The following is a 23,624-nucleotide window of genomic DNA, read 5'->3' as shown; positions in this document are numbered from 1 at the left end:
TAGGCCTGTATGGCAGTTCTGTTACTGTATGGCAGTACTGTATTGGCTAGTGCTTTCTCCAATATGTTCATTCAATTGTATGTCGATGCCATTTATCTTATATATATATATATATATATATATTTTTTTTAATGCTTGTAAGACTATTCTTTGACACATTTTCTCTTCCTTTGAAATTCTTATAAGACAGAACATGGACACAATGCAATTGGGATTAAGAATAAGGTACAGATCTGTTGTAGGACAGCTGCATTTGAAGTGTACATTTAACCTACATAGCAGTCAATACAAACTGAAATCTATTAGCATACAAATGTGTGCAAATGATCTTTTCAGATCTTCTCAGAAAAAATCAAGTCCATGGAATGGATATAGACAAAAAAATATAATTCAAGGACTATCAGAGTTAGAGAAGCGAGGCAGGGGTGAGGACATCAAACCTGCTATTTTGACAGTCCCTGAAGGACAATACAGAAGAGGTACTTGCTCTTATTCCTTCCCTTTCTCTAATGTATTTCGTAATAAAATTGTGGTAAGATCATTGCTTTACTTTACTTGGACTGGAGACCACAGCAGCGATTCTGCTCTTGCCCAACCTCTTCAATGAGGACCTGAGTGGCCTTTATGTCCGTGACACGGTATGCCTCTGCACCAATAATCTGTTTCTTCATAAACATAAGTGTGCATGCTTATATAAAACTACAGCTGAACATTTGTTATGTTCTTTGTTAATTGTATGTGTATTAATCTTTTCTTACTTTTGTTGACACAGATTTCACCGCTCTTCACTCCTTCACTGCACATCGGCAGAAATCCATTTCACCATGAGAGTGACATCCCGCTGGCCTTTGATGGGGAGAACATCCACGCCCTCGAGGACATCTCCATGGGTCTTGGGGCTCTGCTAGGGCTGTATTTTTTTATTTTCCCTTAAATTTCCCCAAAATGTCAGAAAAACACTTATGTTGTTAAGTTACTGTGTTCTGGGGATAAGAGACGTTGGGGTGAAGTTACCAGGGCCGGTCATAAAGATGGCAAACTTCCTAACATAACTAAGTGAATATGATATACACACTAAAGCTGAACAATCTGTATTTAGCATCAAGTCTACGATGTTGTTAGTTTTCCTATGATTCATTTATAATGCATGTTATTGTACATCATTATTTTAAATATTTTTTAAATGTCATGAAAAGCACTTTACAAAGTAATTTTATTATTTATTATGGTCTGACATGTCTGCAGAAATGTTGCAATTTTGTAATGTGTTTTGTTTGGTTCATTGTTTTTTAAATATTAATTCACACTTGTGGTGCCACTGAATAAACAATTATGTTTTTATAATGGAGGGAGGGTGGACAGGGAGTTAAAAAAATTAACCCCAAAAGGTTCTTAGAGGAAGACACACAGACCTTATTTGGCCCATAATTCAACGTCCATTGACATGACGTGCTGCGTGAGTATTTTTTATTTATCTGTTATTTTACCAGGTAAGTTGACTGAGAACACATTCTCATTTGCAGCAAAGACCTGGGGAATAGTTACAGAGGAGAGGAGGGGGATGAATGAGCCAATTGTAAACTGGGGATTATTTGGTGACCGTGATGGTTTGAGGGCCAGATTGGGAATTTAGCCAGGACACGGGGGTTAACACCCCTACTTTTACGATAAGTGCCATGGGATCTTTAATGGCCTCAGAGAGTCAGGACACCCGTTTAACGGCCCATCTGAAAGATGGCACCCTTCACAGGGCAGTGTCCCCCAATCACTGCCCTGGGGAATTGGGACATTTTTTTAGACCAGAGGAAAGAGTGCCTCCTACTGGCCCTCCAACACCACTTCCAGCAGCATCTGGTCTCCCATCCAGGGACTGACCAGGACCAACCCTGCTTTGCTTCAGAAGCAAGCCAGCAGTGGTATGCTACACTCTGTAGTATTTTTACACTATAATTAATGTTTGATGCCACATTGTCCGTTTTCAAAGGGAGTCGATCGGGCCCAGTCCCCAATGTCATGCATTTGGGTTAGCACATCTGAGAATGAATCCTGATATTCTAAAAGCAGGGCAACATTGTCAATACAATTGTACCCAAAAATTGTCTGCTGGTTGCATAAATAATATATTACTAACTGTTACATAAATTGTAAACATGAAAATCAAAACCCAATGTTCACCCCTTTGTTAATATGTATTGGCAATAGGTCACTTAAAGATGAGGCATGGAATAATAAAACATGCATCTTTTGTAGAAATACTGGAGTGATGTCAGATTGTTAATAAAATTGATTATAGACCAATTATAGTGTTTTCATGTGTGTATATACACAAACATCTGCAACAATTATCATATTACATGCATTTTTTTTCCACTTGAAGAAAACAGCTCACTACATTTTGAAGTGCTGCATTTTGATTAAAGTGGGTCACCAACGCAGTAAGTGTAACACAGCTCTTTTTTTTGTTCGTCACTTTGTTTAATAATACTCTTTCAATTCAGAGCCTGGATTTTCCCCTGAGGTTAATATCCATATCATGCTGCAATCAATTGAACAGGGTAAACGATAAGGTAGAACATCATTAAAACACTCCTACTACAATGTTAAAACATTCTACATTGTGACATCATTAAAATACTCCTACTACAATGTTAAAACATTCTACATTGTGACATTATTTCAGTGATATCATGAAACAACTTCTTCATGTATGTATTTTCTGATGTTTGATCAGAGATCTTTTATCAGAGTATCTCTTGTCACATTGATCACAGCTAAAAGGTTTCTCTCCTGTGTGTGTTCTCTGGTGTGAAGTCAGCTGGCTAGATGTAGGAAAACTCTTCCCACATTGATCACAGCTATAAGGCTTCTCTCCTGTGTGTGTTCTCTGGTGTGAAGTCAGCTGGCTAGATGGGAAAACTCTTCTCACATTGATCAGCTATGCTTCTCTCCTGTGTGTGTTCTCTGGTGTAAAACTGGCTAGATGTAGAACAAAACTCTCCCACATTGATCACAGCTATAAGGTTTCTCTCCTGTGTGTGTTCTCTGGTGTTGAGTCAGATGGCTAGCTTGAAGAAAACTCTTCCCACATTGATCACAGATATAAGGTTTCTCTCCTGTGTGTGTTCTCTGGTGTCTTAGTCAGATTGCTAGATGTAGTAAAACTCCTCCCACATTGATCACAGCTATAAGGTTTTTCTCCTGTGTGTGTTCTCTGGTGTACTGTCAGACCATGCTAGATGTAGTAAAACCCCTCCCACATTGACCACAGCTATAAGGTTTTTCTCTGTGTCCTGTTCTGTGTGTTCTCTGGTGTAAAACTCCTCCCACATTGATCACAGTCTCTGGTGTTGAGTCAGATGGCTAGCTTTAACAAAAATCCTCCCACATTGATCACAGATATAAGGTTTCTCTCCTGTGTGTGTTCTCTGGTGTATTTTAAGTTCTGATGAAGATTTGCAACCTTTCCCACAGTCAGAGCAGCAATGAGATTTCTTCCCTGTGGGTCTCTGCTGGTGTTTCTTGAGGTGTTTTGATTTGGAGAGACTCTTCTCTGCCCTGTCACCATCATGAGGTTGTTGAGGCCCCCCAGAGGATCCACGATAGTCAGGTCTCTCTCCTGTGTGAACAAAAAGTCAGACAGGTGGTTTAAGGCCCACAACAGCAAAAATACACTGTAAAAAGGTGATGCCAACAGCGTAGCCATTATGTTGTTCAAACAATGATGTCTGGAATGAATGTGAATTATTTGACATTCGTCTTAAGACAGTCAAGTGAACAACAGTCATATTTTGTCTTGTTTTCCCATTAGTAGTAACATCGATGATTGTATGCAAGAAATACGTTTTTAAAGTTGTTGAAATCCTAAGCAGTGTGCCAGACAACTTTTGGTCTCCAATATAGGCACCTTTCAGTAGGTCTATGTTGTTGTTAGGTGAAGTTATGGGTCCTACAGTAGGTCTATGGTATTGGGATAACTAGCGGTTTCCGCATTAGCATGGAGGAGTTTCTGCAACCAAATTGCATTTTAGCAAACAGAGGGTGATGCAGAGAGCGATGCACCTATTTGGGGATGTCTGATAGTATTTACGCACCACCACTAATGATTTGTGGAGCTTCTCAAAGTAATTTTCTCTTCACCTCAAACAGCAAGTAAACAAAGTCTTACAAATACTTTGAGGAACTATTGATTAGAGTAAAATATTTCCAGCTCTCACTCTTGATAACCACTCGACATGAAAGGGAAAAAATGTAATGCTCTGATCCAGCGGAAATGTCATACAATACCTGATTACTTCTTATCCCTTTCACAAATAGCCTACAGCTGTGTCTGTCCCAAACTCACTGGTGCGGGAAACTGAGAGCCCAGAATATTTTATACAATGTTGTTATCATGTTGTTTCAGACAGACCTAGGTGATAGAACTTTAAACAGTGTATCAACTATGTAGACAGGCCATGCTCAGCCAATGTGATTTATTTTTATCTGGATATTTTCTAGATGTTTTTATTTGTTGGCTTTAGGTAGGCTATTTTTACATAGTTGGCAATGGCAATAAAAAATTATAAATCTAAATAATGTTTATTTCTATTTATATAGAATATAGATTAGTCACAGACAATGATTTTGAGATACGATTATAAATTAAATTGTTCCAGTAAAATGTGAATATGAAAATCATAACTGGCACCAGATCAGTAGAAATGGTCAGATAAATTTGCACTCCAAATGGAAAACGTTGCCGACTGCTGTTTTAGTCTATTACTGAAAACTTCAGGAGCATAACGTCAGAATTTAAGGCCAGCAGCAGCGGGAGGAGGAAGTTTTTTTTCTTATGGTTAGGCTATCTTGATCTCTGGTTCCCTCGAGTCATTTGTGTGTCGCAATTATTTAGTAAAAACGGGTGATTAATATGTTGATTATGTAAAAAATATTTGCTGCTCTGTGGTGTGTAATGAGGAGCAACCAGACACTTGGACGCATTTATGAAATTGCTTATTCCAGTTACTAATAAGCATGCACCCATTAAGAAAAGGACTGTAAAAGCTGTTAAATCCCAGTGGAATGATGAGGAATTGAAAAATGGCATGGTTGAGAAGGATGAGGCAAAAGGAATGGCAAATAAGTCTGGCTGTACAACCGATTGGCAAACGTCCTGCAAATTGAGAAATCATGTGACTAAACTGAATAAAAAGTAGAAAAACAACAAAGACAAATGACAAAGAATGATAGTAAAAAGCTTTTGAGAACCGTACATACAATTTTGGGAAAAAAGGCAAACTCTGCTCCATCATTAACTGAATCAGATGGATCATTCATCAAAGCCCACTACTTTCATGATTTTTTTTCATTGGCAAGATTAGAAAACTTCGGCATGATATACCAGCAGCGAATGCTGGCACTACACTTCCAAGTATATCTGACCAAATTATGAAAGACAAACATTGTAATTTAGAATTCCGTAAAGTCTGTGTGGAAGAGGTCAAAAAATTATTGTTGTCTATCAACAATGATAAGCCACCAGGGTCTGACAATCTAGATGGAAAATGAATGAGGATAATAGCGGACTATATTGCCACTCCTATTTTCCGTATCTTTAATTTAAGCCTACTGGAGAGCGTGTGCCCTCAGGCCTGGAGGGAAGCTAGTCATTCAATATGTCCTATGCTCTGCGTAGTTAGCTCCAGGTAAAATGTTGCACTTATTCAGCCATTCTGTGACCAAAAACAAGCTACATATGGACAGTACCAAAATAAACTGACTCTGGAAATGAAAAAGCACCTCAACCTAGCTGTAAATGGGACAAACGGACCCCCTTCTGTGGTAACAGATGATTTGTAATCAAATCTAATTCCCAGGAATGGGGTTCATATGAACCACAGAGACTGTGTGGGATAATAACATGGCCGTGTCCAACCCTGCTTGTTCCGTTCGACTCAGCTACCAACCACCAATCTCCAACAGGGCCCTTTACCTGTATCAATAGACACTTCATAGTGAGCTACAGGTAGCAATCAGCAATGAATCCCAATAATGAGCCACCTATGGGAGGGGTATCCCCTTGTGGACAAATATCTCAATGTATTACTGCTACCCTGAGGAGATTGATATACCCCTTGAACATCGGCTCCAACCCTCGTCGGATGTGGCAGGGCTTGCAAATTATTGCAAACTACAAAGGGAAGCACAGCCGATAGCTGCCTAGTGACACGAGCCTACCAGACGAGCAACATTACTTCTATGCTCGCTTCGAGGAAAGTAACACTGAAACATGCATGACAGCATCAGCAGTTCCAGACGACTTTGTGATCACGGTCTCCGCAGCAGATGTGAGTAAGACCTTTAAACAGGTTAACATTCACAAGACCACAGGGCCAGACGGATTACCAGGATGTGTACTCCAAGCATGCGCTGACCAACTGGCATGGGTCTTTACAGACATTTTCATCCCCTGTCTGAGTCTGTAATACCAATATGTTTCAAGCAGAACACCATAGTCCCTGTGCACAACAACACTAAGGTAATCTGCCTAAATGACTACCGACCCGTAACACTTACGTCTGTAGCCATGAAGTGACTTGAAAGGCTGGTCGTGGCTCACAACCCCATTATCCCTTTATCACCATAAACCCACTCCAATTTGCATACCGCCCCAACAGATCCACAGATGATGCCATCTCTATTGCACTCCACACTGCACTTTCCCACCTGGACAAAAGGAACACCCATGTGAGAATGCTATTCATTGACTACAGCTCAGCGTTCAACACCATAGTGCCCTCAAAGCACATCACTAAGCGAAGGACCCTGGGACTAAACACTGAGCACGCCCTCATTCTCATTGAAGGGGTTGTAGTGGAGAAGTTGAAAGCTTCAAGTTCCTTGGTATCCATATCCTTGGTGTCCACATTATAGGCTTAGTTAACTGGTGAACTGCTGAAATCATGGAAATATAATGACAATTCTAATTCTAGATTTGGAATAGAATGTGCAGCACCTTTAATATATTGTTATTTGACTACCAATTAATAAACCAGGGAGGAATTACTGACAGAGTAGAAGCATGGTGGAGACATTCAAGAGAGGCAAATCAGGAAGGGAAATGACAGCAAGTAGTGGAGACGAAAGGGATAACAAGTTGGTGAAGCAACAGATGTGCTGGAATGACAACAATATAGATGGAATGAGAACAATATAGATGCTACTTTGAGAACACAAACTCTCACATCTTTCACAGCACAGAGCGAGGGAGTCCAGGGGATGACTGGAGGAACAATGGAGGAAGCATTGTGGGATTCTCTTGTTGTGAGTACAGTTGTCGAGACTGCATGGAGGAATGTGAAGAACAGTCACTTTAACTTCACCTACATGTACATATTACCTCAACTAACTGATGCCCCCGCACATCGACTCTGTACAGTTGTTAATACTGAGTGGACGATGGTGAAGAACAGTGGAGTGAAAAGGGCTAAAGTTGGTAATGAACAGCAGTTTATGGTCGGAGTGGGAATTATCAGCAAGGATGTTTTTTTGGGGTGACCGGTTTGCGGTCTCAAAGATGGTGAAGTGGAATCGGTTCGAGTGACCAGGAGCGGTATGATGCTGATTGTGTGTCAACAGCGCAAAAGGAGAAAGCTTATTGTGGTTTAGGGATAACATTTCAGGAAGATGCATGTTGATTAAAACAAATGATAGACGGAAGGTTTTACTGTGGTTTGGTGAAGTGGTTCTCCCATCTTGTGTAAAACCTGGGTAAGTGAGATATACAGAAGTCGCTGCAGTGTTACAATTGTAAAAAAGGTTGGACATGTGGCAAGTGTTTGTTGAAGGAATAAATATGTCGTAGTCAGATGAAGCATGTTGTAATTGTGATGGGAATCACGTTCCCGAGTTCCCGGAGTGCACTGTACAGATGAAGGATGTCACAGTAGCTAGAATGATCAGGCCCATCCAGCAGGTATCCTATGTGGAGGCAGTGAAAATAGCTGAAGGAGTAGAGGAGAAGGTAGTGGATGTCCCACAGTCTACAGTGAAGCCATGCAGGAGAAGGATCCCAACACACTAATAGTGAACAAGGTGGACTTTGTTGTGTTTATAGCGCAAGTGATAAATTGCATTAATAAATTATTAGCAACCTTCGTCTAAAACTAGCAGTTTCCGCATTAGCTTGGAGGAGTTTCTACAACAAAATTGTGTTTGCATTGCCCTCACTGCCGCACTGATAAATTGCATTAATACTAAACTAATAAAACATCTAAGAAGCTAGACATCATTGTGAAGGCAGCAAATGGATTTCTGGATCTCCAGGACTTCAGACAAAATGTTACAGGGAGAACTGAATGAAGACGTTCCAGCCCTCTCAGGTTCATGAACCTGTGTGGGGATCTGAATAGTACCATTTTTGTTTGAAATTCAGGGTAGTGGAGTGAATTTGGTTCATGTTTATTTTAGGTAATTAGTATGATTTGTTAATCCCATTTTTTTTGCATTTTGGTTACTGTAGGTGGCAGCAATACACCTGATGAGTGTAGTCTGACAAACCTCAGCGAAGAAGACATGGTAGGAACCAAAGTGATGGTCAGTATTTCCAGTTGATCCTAATTAGATGTTACATTACATGTTGTTTTCTTACTTCCTGTAGCTGGCTAGCAAGCCAACATATTCATACTTCGCCTACTCCTCTCTGATAAAATACCGTTGCACAAACATGCTTATCTAGGCCTACAACAGCACTGGTACCAGGCAGTATTAGCTAGCTACGTTTGCTCTTACTCTTAATACATTTAGCAAGCTAGCTAGCCCGCTAACTAGCGATTAGCAGCTAACATTATTTAAGCAACACCTTGCTAAGAAAAGACAATCTTTCGCCTTTAATGTAATGGCATGAAAATAATTGTCAGAATATTATACAATGACTTATCAACAGCTCTAACAATTTGAGCTCCCCAACAGGAAATCTACACTGGCAGTTATAGAAAGACCCATTTACTATATAACCATTGACTCTTGAAGAATAGAACTTATAAATGCCTCAAATGTTTCTACCGTATTACCCCACCAGAAACCACTGACACCGGCCATATTCAACGTGTGTTGACTGTTATTAAATCCATCAGTTATTCTGCTCTCTAATCAATTCAATAAACATTGGGTAGTTAGTTAGAATATAGTTACTATAAAGTTACTATGTGTAGCTAACATAACGTGTAACGTAACTTATTTGAAAAGTCATTACTTGATTACATTACTGCTGAAACATTTGTCATATGCTATTTACTATAGTTACATAAGGATAGTGTAGCTAACATAACGTGTAACGTAACTTATTTGAAAAGGCATTAATATTACATTGCTCAACATGTCATAATTAGTTAAAGCAGTTCATTTGTATTTTCTTTGCATATACTCAAATCTGAATACTATGAACGCCATTAACTGAAGAAGCATTCTAAAGTACTGCATATATGTGTCATATTTTAACAATTTATCGACAAATAGTACGGTTAGCATACTATATAGTATTCTAACACAGCTCAGTTCACTGGGCAGCCATTTTGTTTGTTTAAAAACTAGGTTGCCCCTTTAAAAAAGCAACACAACATTCAATCAACCAATCTGCAGTTCAACCAATAACAAAGCTGTAATTACACCACTATTTTGGAAATAGGATGGATGGGGCTGGAGAAATGTAACTACTCTCAAATTCATAGACAGACCTATGGATGCAAGGACTGACCATCCATGATATCAACAGTATAGTTTTAACCATGTTGAGGCTATACAGTGTTGGTTTACATTGTTTCTAAACATTGGAGTAAAAAAAGCTTATTTGGGATTCTGATGTGGTAAACAGTTGAACTAAGCTCGTAAGGCATTCGTTATATTCTTCAAGAATCAATGCCTATAAATAAATAAATTATTTAAGAGTCAAAATATGAATGTAGCAATTGCAAATGTCCCCTTTAACACCACACATCAGTTCAACAACTGCAGAGTTTGTGCTTCTGTTTAAGACAGTACTTACTAGTGTTAATCAGGGCCCCTTCATCGTTAGAACCATCGGACGCCTTAAGATGCGCTTGGGAAACCGGGCCGAGATATCCAGTTTCCTCCTCTTCTTCATTTTCCGATGTGACAGTCACCTCCCCCTCCTCTTTGTTCACTGAAACGTCGTCGTCCCCCTCTTTATTAACTCTGAACGAGTCTCCCTCTTCTTTAACTGAGACGTCTTTCTCTTCTTTCACGGTAACAGCCTCAACCTCTACTTGTTTTTGTATTGTAACAGCCTCCTCTTCCTCCACCTCTTTCACGAGAGCTTCTTTCTCCATCCAGATGACCGCCTCTTCTTCAGCAGGAACGGGGTTAAGTTTGAGACTGGAGCTATGAGGCATGTACTGAAGTCGCTAAGGGGTATAATTCAAAGCAGTCTCACTTTATCAGCAGCACGTGATCAATGACGTCTGAAGAATAATTTCGTCGAACACCTGATTGGTTTGGTATTGGGCTCGTTCGACTTTGCAGTCGACAGTGCAGGTGGCTGCTGACTCATTTACAAATCACCTTGCATCTTAAATAACTACTCATTATTATTTATAAATCAGTCAGCCAGTCACCATTTACCCACAATTCAGCATGGACTTGATGCTCTCGATGAAGGCCAGTGGTTTAGTAGCAGACCTGAAGGCTACGCTGCTACGGTGTGTGAGGTCATCTTTCAAAATGTGGCTTTTCTAAATTCTGTGTCGCTCAAAGCCTTGAGTAATGAACTTTTTTTTTTTTTTACAATTATCTGGAAAGTGCCAATGCTTCAGGAAGCTTTGTTTCCCCATCACTACTTTTCAGCATGTTTTCTGTGAATTAGACTACGGGAGTTTTGTAACTTTTTCCACCTTGGCTTACTGTTCGTTGGGTTCTAACTGGTCTCCGGTAGTTGGTCTCACCGACCATAACCGTGCTGGTTGGTTATGCTGTTTAGGCAAATAGCTAGTTGGCTAAATAGCAAACGTTAGCTGGCTGTCTAAGATAACTGCATGTAGCTAACATTCTTTGATTGGTTAGATGGCATTATGTATTTCCAAAACGTTGGTTTACTTTAATCACTCAAGTCATGAGTGCAAACGATTGGTTTAATTTAAAGTTATACATTTTAAGTTATTTCTGTTGTAGTTAACATCATAGGTAACTTTGATTTCCAGTTTTTATTAAGTATGGTATTTAAGATGATTATTTTTTTTATAAACAATACAAAACATACAAACATTAATGCATATTTAAGATGATTGATGCCCAGACCCACTAGAACAAAAGTATACATCCAACCATCTGGTAACCTGTTTCATGCGCATTATAGGTGAGGGTGAATTTCAGATGTTCACTACTTGTATTGATGAAGTTGTGTAATTGATGAAGTTCCTCTGCTGTGCCCTGGAATAGAAAGAACACGTCATCAATGAAGACTTTTTCAGAACCTGATGAGATGCTAGAATGGATTGTTAGGGCTGACAATCACATTCTTCTCTAACAACCCCACATACAGTTACACATAATTGGATGCTATTTTTTAAAACTACAATGACCATAATGACCTGAGCGCCTACTTGTCTTGTCTGTGTTTCTTTTTCACCTGCTACGTAAAAGAGACTGAAGAATGTGTAACAGTATAGCTTCCGTCCCTCTCCTCGCCCCTACCTGGGCTCGAACCAGGGACTCTGCACACATAAACAACTGCCTCCCACGAAACATCGTTACCATCGCTATTAGCGCACACCCCGCTAACTAGCTAGCCATTTCACATCGGTTACAAATGCACAATGGTCAATGCTATCTGGGATTCTTGGGACATCCCTACCCTAAACCCTAACCTTAATCCATAACTTAACCATTTTAAATGTAAACTTCAATGGGCTAGGGACGTCCCAAGGATGTATCGCTACCTGAAATTACACAATCTAAGTGATTGATAGTTGGTATTCAGCAGTCATAAAGCCTTGTTTATTTTAATGAACTACTAAAATTGTGATTTTGTCAGACAGCAGCTCTACACTTTGAGTGACTGATCCATTCATCCTTCCAACCCTCCTCAGCCTTCCTCTCCTCTGAAGACCCAGTGAGGGTGGAGCTCAGTCAGAGAGCTGTTGAGGGACTGGTTAGGAAGAACACTTCTACAGCCAGAGAGGTGAGAGGTCACACATGGTTTAGATGGTAAATATTTATGTCCCCTTAGTGGTTCATCACATCAGCAAAAGGGAATATGTTCCATCATCCATGTTTATTTACATTAGTGCAAATTGACCACTGATATTGGTGTAATTTCCCACCCATTTTGGCTGTATGAAAGTTAATTTCCCCTCAGGCACACATTTGTTCTTTGCTATTATGGTCATTTGTGTAGAATGTACTTTTCCCCACTCATTCACCCCACCTCTTTACGTTGCTTATTTATATTCAGTGGCCTGACTGCATCCAGACTGTCAAAGGCCCATCCTGGTAGATCTGAACCTAATGCAGTTTGGAGTGATCAGATGACATAAGTCTCATTTAGGTGCCAGGTGTAACTGAGACATAGACGCTCCATATCCATTACTTTTAATGTTTTATATAATATGACTAAATGTATTTATTTCTGTGTTGCAGGGGCAGTCAAGAAATGGAACGGCAAGGCCACAGAACATGACATAAGCAGAGCTGTGGGAGACCACCTCAAGCCCCTGGTAGAGCCGGGGGTGGTGTTTACCACTCCACCACGCCTTCAGCAGGCTTGAAAAGTGGGATTGATACTGTTTTTCATACTAAGATGGACCAAGAGTTTGTTGATTGGTCAGTCATTGGGTGAAATCAAATCAAGCTTCATTTATACAGCACATTTCAGACATGGATGCAACACAATGGCTTCACAGGAAAAAAAACTAATAAAAAAACAGAAATACTTAGTACACAACAAACAGAAGACGAACAACTGAAAGAATAATGAGCATCCTAAGGAAATGCCATTGATTAAAACTATTAAATCAGATGCAATATACAACGCAAAATGTAACTTTGTTTTTTAGGAGGGGCACTGAAAGTTGACTAGTAATAACAACTGGACCCTAAAAGACACCCACCATGAGACCCATTAAATCTGCCCAAGAAGAGGCAAACAAAAGAAAAGCAACTAAAGGTGTTGACTCTCCACATCTACCAAGACAACTGGAGCACTGGGCCAGACACTCTTAAATAGAACCTGGACCAGGTCAGGTGAAACACCTTCCCACTAACGAGATGGACAAGCCAGCACAGGTGTTACACATACTGACTAACGAGGTGACACCAATCAGTGCGCCCTAAGTGCTAGCGAGTTTGACTTGCTTACGTGCTAAGCTATAGGTGCTAACGAGCTATACGTGCTAAAGTCCAACCTCAAAACATAAATGGAAAAACCAAAAACTGTATCACCTTCCCCCTTAAGAGAACAAATATATCCTATATTTCTGTTGGACGAGTTTGCTTACCACTAAAATAAAACAACTTCCATTTCACATTATAATCAACTATACAATGCTTCACCTTCACCAATATAAACATGGTGTCTACTGGCTGTCAACAATTAAAAACAAGACAAAAACATTTTTTCCTCACTAGCTTCTAGAACTCTCATCTTCCAAAAACTCACTAGCTTCTAGAACTCTCGTCCCCTTGGAACGAGCACAAACAAAACTCATCTCCAATATAGGAAAAACGTATAGTCAAAATAAATTGTGATCCATGGCAACGCACTGGCTAAACGCAAAACCTTTGACTGCCCACCCTTGATACAATCAGCAACCAAGTTGTCCTTATCACAGACATGTCTGATTTCAAGAGGAAACTCCTGCAATATCCGTAGTAACTTTCCACCTCACTGCGGAGCTTCTCTCTCTTTTCAGGGTTCACTCGATAGGCATGTTGTTGGATCGGGGCCCAGTCCCCGATGTCATACTCTAGTACATTTGGGTTGGCACATCTGAGAATTAACACTGATATTCTAAAAGCAGGAAAACAATGTCAATATAATTGTACCAAATTGTCAGTTGGTTACATAAATAATAATCATTACTAAATGTTACACGAATTGGAAATATTAAATGTTTGGTTACATAGTCTTATTTTGAACGGCTTTTCAATTACATTTTGCTAGGTGGGATAACCCCAATGTCAAAACACAGTTTTAACGTGTCCAAATCAATAACCATTAGTTTGGGATAAATCCCAATAACAAACAGTTTGGGATAAATTGAAAACTTAAACATAACAGGTGCTATTTACACTCAACCATCTGCCACAAAAATCATATTACTTGTATTTTTTTAAACAAGCTCCTTATAAACTGCACAAGTACCAGAAACACTGTTGTTTTGACAAGTAGCAATAAATCAATGATATCAATGAGGGGGGAAATCAGGTTGTTCGTGCTGTTGAAACTAACATATCTAAACAAAACACATGGAAATGGGAGATATCTTTTACGTCACTGGTTAGAGGACAACCTGCAGAAGACAGTCAGCTACATTTTGGAGTGATGCATTTAAATGTAGGGGTCGCTAAACAAAGGAACACAACACTTATTTGTCATAACTCATCGATATCATGTTGAAATCAATTGTGCCGAGAGGAGGGAGATGAGTTTGCACGTCCTGTTAAAACTAACAGCTCAAAAACAACACGGAATCTGGGAATAATGTGTACATCATTGGCTAGAGGACAATTTGTAGAAAACAGCTAGCTACATTTTGAAGTGTTACATTTTGATTCAGGTGGGTCACCAACGTGGTAAGTGTAACACAGCTCTTTTTGTGTTAGTCACTTTTTGTTAAATCACATAAATAGTACTCTTTCAATTCAGAGCCTGGATTTTTTTCCAATGCTAATATCCATATCAAGCTGAAATCAATTGAAAGGGGCAAACGTTTAGGGTTTTACATTGTGAAATTCCTTAAAATAGTCCTACTACAATGTTAAAAACATTCTACATTGTGACATTTTTTCATTGATATCATGAAACAACTCCATGTATTTTCTGATGTTTAATCAGAGATCTTTTATCAGAGTATCTCTTCCCACATTGATCACAGCTATGAGGTTTCTCTTCTGTGTGTGTTCTCTGGTGTGATATCAAGCCGTTTAGCTGAGTAAAACTCTTCCCACATTGATTACAGCCATAAGGTTTCTCTCCAGTATGTATTCTCTAGTGTGATTTCATGGTTTGTAGCCAAATAAAACTCTTCCCACAGTGATCACAGCCATAAGATTTATCTCCTGTGTGTATTCTCTGGTGTATAGTTAGATAGCTAGATGTTGTAAAACTCTTCCCACATTGATCACAGCTATGTTTCTCTCCTGTCTGTCCCCGCTGGTGTACTATCAGGCTGCTTAGCTGAATAAAACTCTTCCCACATTAATCACAGCTATAAGGTTTCTCTCCAGTGTGTGTTCTATGGTGTATAGTTAGATAGCTAGATGAAGTAAAACTCTTCCCACATTTAACACAGCTATTAGATTTCTCTCCTGTGTGTATTTTCTGGTGTAGAGTCAGACGGCCAGATGTAGTAAAAACTCTTCCCACATTGACCATAGATATAAGATTTCTCTCCTGTGTGTGTTCTCTGGTGTATAGTCAGATTGCTAGATGTAGTAAAACTCTTCCCACATTGAACACAGCTATAAGATTTCTCTCCTGTGTGTGTTCTCTGGTGCACTGTCAGCTCTCCAGATTGACCAAAACTCTTACCACATTGACCCCAGATATAAGGTTTCTCTCCCATGTGTGCACTCTCGTGCACTCTCAGCGCTCCAGATTGGCCAAAGCTCTTCCCACATTGATCACAGCTATAAGATTTCTCTCCTGTGTGTGTTCTCTAATGAATTTTAATGCCTGATGAGGTTAAACTCTTCCCACAGTCAGAGCAGCAGTGAGTTCTCCTCCCTGTGGATCTCTGCAGGTGTTTCTTGAGGTGTTCTGATCTGGAGAGACTCTTCTCTGCCTCTTCAGCATCACAAGGTTGTTGAGGCTCCCCAGAGGATCCAAGATAGTTAAGTATCTCTCCTGTGTGAACAACAAAGTCAGACAGATGATTAAAGGCCCACAACAGCGGTAATCCACTGTAAAAGGTGATGCCAACAGGGTAGCCATGTTGTTGTACAACAATTGATGTCTGTAATGAATGTTAAAATAATTTGACAATTGTCTTAAAATGAGCAAGAATCGTCATATTTTGTCTAATTATGACATCATGGATGAATCCTAGAATATATTATATAGCCTAGAAACCTGGTTAAAACAATCATTATGACATCATGGATGGCCAGTATTTTTATTCCTAGTGTAGTGAATTCAGGGGGAGCCCTGAGCTTAACTCATTCCTGGGTCCAGTGACTGTCAAGCCAACACCTTATAACTGTTACGCCAAGAAGTTGGGTTAGGTGCTAGGTGTTGGGTTAGGTGTTGGGTTACGGTTGCTACAATAGCTAGGTGTTGGGTTACAGTTGCTACAATAGCTTTCTCTTTGAAATTGAGAGTGGTTACACTTCTCCTTCTCCCATCCCTCAGCTGTTCACCAAACCAAGTCTCTGGGCAGTCATTTTGTTGCTGTTGAAAAAACCCACACAACCCAGCAATCTGCAGTTCAAACAATAACAAATCTGTCAGTCCACCACTGTTTTGGTAATACAATGATTATGGGGTTGGAGAAATGTAACTACAGACATACAGACCTATGGATGCGAGGACTGACCATCCATTATATCAACATTATAGTTTTAACCATGTTTTAACCATGTTGGGGCGATACAGTGTTGATTTACATTGTTTCTAAACAGAGTAAAAAAAGCTTATTTGGGGTTCTGGTGGGGTAAAACAGTTGAACTAAGCTCAAGAGGCATGTGTTATATTCTTCAAGAATCAATGGCTATAAATAAATACATCATTTAAAAGTCACAATATGGATGTAGCAGTTGCAGATTTCCACTTTAACACCAAACATCAGTTCAACAACTGCAGAGTTTGTGCCTCTGTTTTTAAGACAGTACTTACCAGTGTTAATCAGGGAACGGTTTCTCAAAACCATCTTATGGCTACGTTCATCGTTAGAACCATTGGATGCCTTAATAATTTTAAGATGCGTTTGGGAAACCGGGCCCAGATATCCAGTTTCCTCCTCCTTTTTCGATGTAACAGTCATCTCCTCCTCCTCCTCTTTCACGCCATAAACTGTATCTTCCTCTCCTTTTACTGTAACATCCTCCTCCTCTTTCACTCTGAACGTGTCTTCCTCTTCTTTTACAGTAACGGCCTCACCCTCTACTTCTTGTTTTACTGTGATATCTTCCACCTCTTTAGAAGGAGAGTAGCTTAGTGACCGCATGGTCGGGGATGTTAGCTAACTAGGCTAATGCTAACATAACCAGCCCTCTAGCTGAATAATAACAACAACACCATAAATATGAAATTAAATAGGATAACTAAGTAGACGACAGAAGTAGGTTTAAAACACAGTGGCTAATATACACGAAAGCGTCTAAAGAGCTTTATTGGTTCGGCTATTTTGTCACATGCTACACATGCACATATGTGTGACCATGCATCTATCAATCCAATGTTATCATGATTTGTTATCAGGAATATTATACTTTAGTAATCCACAATGACCTGGTGATGTAACAGTCTAATAATTACATTGTCTTCCATATTCCTCCAGATACCTTGTAACTGGAGATTCCTTCAAAATGATTTCCTACAGTTCCTGTGTAGGGCACTGCAAGGTTGGGTGACCAGGGTCATCTGGGACTGCCTCCTGGAGGGATTCAGGTGTGTGAAAGCTACCTGTGTCCTGCGTAATTTCATGAGGATGGACACACGGACCAGGAGGGGATCTGCAGCTCGCCTCCATGTCCCAGAGGAGAAGTCTGCTGCTCTGCAGGATGTTTCAAGGATGGGGTTCAACAATGCAGCAAGAGAGGCAATCCGTGTGCAGGAGATCTTCACCTCCTACTTCTTCAAAGAGGGTGCTGTTCCCTGGCAACACCATAGACTACACTATGCACAACCACTATGCACAACTATGCACAACCACTATGCACAACCACTATGCATAACCACTATGCACAACTATTTTAAGAGCCATTCACATTGCAATAAGAGTATTATTCCATTTACTTAGCTATGTCAACTGCAGATATTCAATTCACAGTTTCTCTCGCTTTGATTTCTACTTCTCATATGAGGGTAATGTTTAGGTAAGGGTGTGATGTCTGTGCAAAAAACAAAACAGGCTATTTTAAATCACCCATATTGAAAAAAATGTAGAACAATTAGACACCCTATAACCCACAACCTACACACTCATGTATCAATCTGATTGTTGGATTGTGTTGTGCAGTAAGCAGGTTCAGGTGTATAACTGTGGCTCCTTCCACCTTCAAAGAATAGGCAAGAGGGCCAACCATGGAGAATAGTAAGACACTTCATTATTTCTATAACTACGCTATATTGTTTGTCCTTGTGGGTCCGTTCATGTTTTTCAGCATAAAGTACTCTGCAGCCACTTAGTGTGGTGTGGACACCAGGTGAGGCCACACACAGATTCCTGTTGAACACAGGGTCAGTTTTAACTACCTTATTTTCTCAATAACAGTCTCTCTCCTTCACTTCATCCCTCTCTCCTCTTCTCCCCAAATCCTCTAGGTTATATCAGCTGTGTCGGTGAACCCCTCCTGCATCTGAACTGGCTACATAGAGGACACAGCATGATCAGAGGTGAGAGGTCAGTTGGTATTATTAAAGAGATGCTTTACATTGAAATACAGATAGAGATGCAGTAGTCCCAGAGTTAATGATCCCAGGTCAGTTTATATTATACAGGAAGTATTATTAAAGAGATGCTTTACATTGAAATACAGATAGATGCAGTCGTCCCAGAGTTAATGATCCCAGGTCAGTTTTGCATTTCACCTCCTGATTGATGTTAACAATGTTAGATTAAAAAATAAATACACAAGGCTTAAACATGCTCACTCTCTCCATCTGTCTCTCGTCTGCAGGTATGTTTTGATGTGAGAGGATGCCAACCCCCAGTCCCATCATCGCCACCTCAACTGCTTTTAAGATAACAGTGTCTCTAGTCGGCCCAATGGTTATGTAATTGTGATGAACTGAGAGAACATTTATGTAGCACTGTGATTCATTAATCATGTGCTGCCTTCCCTGCTCCTATGTGTTTACCTCTTTCCCTTTCTGTCTTTAACACCTCTCTTTCTTCCTCTGTTTTTATAATACACAACAGATGTGCATTGATGGACAGATTGAACTTGTATTTATAACACTTGGATAATGAGCTTTTCAATAAAGCGTTTCACATTCTCTACTGGTTGAAATGAAGTGTAATGTGATGAAATACTCCACCTATCCTGTGTCAATGCAATCAGATCAATGCAGATGGTCATTAGATATTGCGATGAACCGGTGTTAGAGTATTTTACAAGATGCATTGGAAGTGTAGTGTACTGTTTAAAAAAATTATATTTCTGTATATATGAATTAACTAGTTAAATCCTGTTTCTAGTCTATTTGTTACAATGTGTAACCATTGATGCCCCAGGACCAAGATTGGTAAACACTGTTGAAGTCTATAATTATAATGCATACATGCAGACACAGTGTCATCTGGAATTTGATTTTCGTAAATGAACTATGATTTTTTTAAAATGCATAATCGTTTGTCTCTACATTAACTAACATTCCTGTCAACTGTACATGCTTTTTTGCATGATTAGTTATGTTATAATCCCTTACATTTGCTTCCATCCAAGTATTTCTGTCATCTTTGATCCAGTTCAGTTCTGTGTTGGGGTACCCCTCTCTCCTAGTATTTATGTCCGCCATCTTGGATTCAAAAATAAATAGCACAAAAAATATATTGACTCCTAGTATTTCTGTCATCTTTGATCCAGTTCACAAAACGACCTGTTTTTGCATGATTTTGTACCTGTTAAAAACCAGAATCATTTGTGGGGGTTCCCTAAAATTATTATTAGTATTTATGTCTGCCATCTTAGATCCAGTTTAGTTCTGTGTAGGGTTCCCTCTCTCTCCTAGTGTTTCTGTCTGCTATCTTTGACCCAGTTCAGTTCTGTGTAGGGGTACCCCTCTCTCCTAGTATTTCTGTCCGCCATCTTTGCTGATGAAAGTCAAACAGTCACTAGTGCAGCAGCAGCCTCCCCCGGTCCTAGTGCCGAACCCGATAGGAAGTTTAAGATGTGATGGAACGGTTCACGAAAAAAAGAAATCACATAAAAATATATTGACTGATATTGATTTATTTAGGGAGGGATAATTAATATTTTAGCACTAGCGTCGTCTCTGATTCCTACCCTTTAACTTTTTGTCTGAAAATTAAATAAACATTTTACTCAACTGCGTTACCCACTCCAGTCAGCAGATGGCGGTCTGGGAATTTAAGGCGATGCTGCTGGTGTGACGTATAATCTAGTGGACGGAACGCTTCTTTCATCAGCAGCAACAGTTCGTCAGACACCTCGGTAGCTTGCTAGACAAAATAGCCGAACCAATAAAGCTCTTTAGACGCTTTCGTGTATATTAGCCACTGTGTTTTAAACCCATTTCTGTCGTCTACTTAGTTATCCGATTTAATTTCATATTTACGGTGTTGTTATTATTATTCAGCTAGCGGGGTGGTTAAGTTAGCATTAGCCTAGCTAACATCCCCGACCATGCGGTCACTAAGCTACTCTCCTTCTAATGAAGAGAAGGATATCACAGTAAAACAAGAAGTAGAGAGTGGGGCCTTTGCTGTGAAAGAAGAGGAGGACGCGTTCAGAGTGAAAGAGGAGGATGCAGTTTCTGGCGTGAAAGAGGAGAGGGAGGAGATGACTGTTACATCGAAAAAGGAGGAAGAGGAGGAACCTGGATATCTGGTCCCGGTTTCCCAAACGCATCTTAAGGCGTCCAATGGTTCTAACGATGAACTCAACCGTAAGATGGTTTTTAGAAACCGTTCCCTGATTAACACAAGTAAGTACTGTCTTAACAACAAAGGCACAAACTCTGCAGTTGAACTGATGTTTGGTGTTAAGGTGGAAATCTGCAATCGCTACTTCCATATTGTGACTTTTAAATTATTTATTTACAGCCATTGATTCTTGAAGAATATAACACATGCCTCATGAGCTGAGTTCAACTGTTGTACCCCATCAGAACCCCAAATAATATTTTTTTACTATAATGTTTAGAAACAATGTAAATCAACACTGTATAGCAGTTAAGACAGATTTGTACCATGTCAGCTCGGGGATGTGAACTTGCAACCGGTTACTAGTCCAACGCTCTAAGCATGAGGCTACCCTTCTGCCTTAACATGGTTAAAACTATAATGTTGATATCATGGATGGTCAGTACTTGCATCCATAGGTCTGCCTGTAGTTACATTTATCCAAACCCATAATAATTTTATTACCAAAATACTGGTGGAATGACAGATTTGTTATTGTTTGAACTGCAGATTGCTGGGTTGTGTGGGGTTTTTAAACATCAACAAAATGGCTGCCCAGAGACTTGGTTAACAGCTGAGGGATGAGGGAAGGAGAAGTGTAACCACTCTCAAATTCATAGAGAACGATATTGTAGAAACCTTAACCCAACACCTAGCGACCTCGTCAAGAAGTTCAGACATCTTGGCGTAACAGTTATAAGGTGTTGACTTGACAGTCGCTGGACCCAGGTTTGTGTTCAGCTCAGGGCCTCCCCCTGAATTCACTACACTATGAATACAAGGACTGACCATCCATGAGGTCATAATGATAGTTTAACCAGTTTTCTAGGCTATATAGTATATTCTAGAATTACCCGTGTAGATTTCCTGTCGGGTTCAAATTGTTAGAGCTGTTGATAAGTCATTGTATAATATTCAGCCAATTTATTTTCATGCCATTACATCAATATAGCCCAACCAGTTATGATTTTCATATGTTCATTTTACTGGAACAGTTTCATTTAATTGATAATAGTATCTCGAAATCATTGTCTGTGATTAATCTACATTCTAAGTGAAATTATACAAATGTAAAAGTAACTTTAATAACCATCTACATAAAGCCAACACATGAAAACATTGCATTCTGCATTGACAAAATATCCTGATAAAAATAAATATCCTAGAAATCCCTTTGGCTGCACATGGGCCTGTCTACAACAAACTTGAAACATTGTATGAAATATTCTGGGCTCTCAGTTTCCTGTGCCAGTGAGTTTGGGACAGACATAGCTGTCGGCTATTTGTGCAAAGGATAAGAACTAATCAGGTATTTTATGACATTGCCACTGGATCAGCGCATTACCTTTTTCCCTTTCGTGCCGAGTGGTTATCGAAAGGGCGAGAGCTGGAAATGTTTTTCAAATACTTTAAGGAACTATTCTCATTTGCAATTGATTTTGAGTAGACTTTGTTTACATGCTGTTAGAGGTGAAGAGAAATTTGCTTTGAGAAGCTCCACAACTCATTAGTGGGGGTGCGTTAAGACAATCAGAAATACTATCAAACATCCCAAATGGGCACATTGATAGGCCTACATTTGCGCGCAGGACAGGTAGACTAGTCCTACTTCTATATGCGTAATCAGGTGTGCGTCCTTTCTCAACATTGACAGGAGTGTTTCAAATGAAAGACAATGAATAAATTGACAAAACTGACGCATCTTGTGTCTCCTTATGTTATGCTGGGAAAACAGTTTTCATGGGCACAGCAATCATGTCAGAGTTTGCTAAATCCAATGGTTCTAACCGAGAGTCACCTTAACTTTATTGACAACACCCAAATGGATACTGTCATTAACGTGGTTCTATAATAATTACACATTCTTAATACTGAAGCTATTTAGTCACGTGTTCAACTATCATCAGCTGATCCAGGAAATCATTTTTTGAATACCAGTCAAATGACAAACAGCACGAGATGCAACAACAATCAAAGTGCTTCTTCATTCATTACTCTGGTATAGACAGTTATGCCGTGCTCCACGTTAGATCCAACATCCCTAACAAATTGATGTTTATAATATGTTATTGTCTGCTTGATTTACAGTAGCGTCTCGTTTGTCTGTTTGGACACAGAGATACTTTCCTCATAATGTGTAGAGAACTGTTCCTTGATGGATAGGCTATTGTACAACCAACATCCTTTATTCAGGTCATTTAGAATGACAACACATTAAATCAAATCAAATTTTATTTGTCACATACACATGGTTAGTAGATGTTAATGCGAGTGTAGCGAAATGCTTGTGTACATTACAGAGTAGCCTAGTGGGATTATTCACAAAATTATCTGGTGATCAGGTAATGAAATGTCATGACAAATACATTTCAGTTTCCATGTTAGGTGAAGTTATGGGTCCTACAGTAGGTATATGTTGTTGTTAGGTGAAGTTATGGGTCCTACAGTAGGTCTATGTCATTGTTTGGTGAAGTTATGGGCCAATTTATGGGCCAACACTTTGTGTACAAACCCTCGTTGTCAGGCTGATGGCAAAGCTAGCCAAAGAGCATTTTACTGGTTGAAGTGTTTAAGTATAAAGCAATTGATATGCGGAAATAACATACA

The 23,624-nt window shown here is 39.6% G+C and overlaps 1 protein-coding gene across 3 annotated transcripts; it reads right to left on the bottom strand.

Annotated features, from left to right (window-relative positions):
* Positions 1-3,000: 3,000 nt before the first annotated feature.
* On the bottom strand, positions 3,001-10,999 carry LOC121841597. Of its 3 annotated transcripts, none has more exons than XM_042310875.1 (4): positions 10,022-10,999; positions 7,224-7,321; positions 3,378-3,616; positions 3,001-3,078 (listed from the first exon to the last, which is right to left on the bottom strand). In XM_042310875.1, the coding sequence occupies exons 1-4, from the start codon at positions 10,386-10,388 to the stop codon at positions 3,054-3,056; spliced, it is 729 nt and encodes a 242-aa protein (XP_042166809.1). In that variant the 5' UTR covers positions 10,389-10,999; the 3' UTR covers positions 3,001-3,053. The 3 variants fall into 3 exon arrangements, with proteins under 3 accessions (XP_042166809.1, XP_042166810.1, XP_042166811.1); XM_042310876.1 differs by having other exon boundaries at positions 3,070-3,133; positions 3,349-3,616; positions 10,022-10,764; XM_042310877.1 differs by lacking the exon at positions 3,001-3,078 and adding an exon at positions 3,174-3,218 and having other exon boundaries at positions 3,349-3,616; positions 10,022-10,994.
* Between the last annotated feature and the right edge of the window lie 12,625 nt (positions 11,000-23,624).

The sequence above is a fragment of the Oncorhynchus tshawytscha genome, linkage group LG32, assembly GCF_018296145.1.
Source record: "Oncorhynchus tshawytscha isolate Ot180627B linkage group LG32, Otsh_v2.0, whole genome shotgun sequence".
Lineage (NCBI taxonomy): Eukaryota > Metazoa > Chordata > Actinopteri > Salmoniformes > Salmonidae > Oncorhynchus > Oncorhynchus tshawytscha.
Note: the sequence above shows the minus strand (reverse complement) of the source record. Positions and strands in the feature narration are given on the sequence as shown.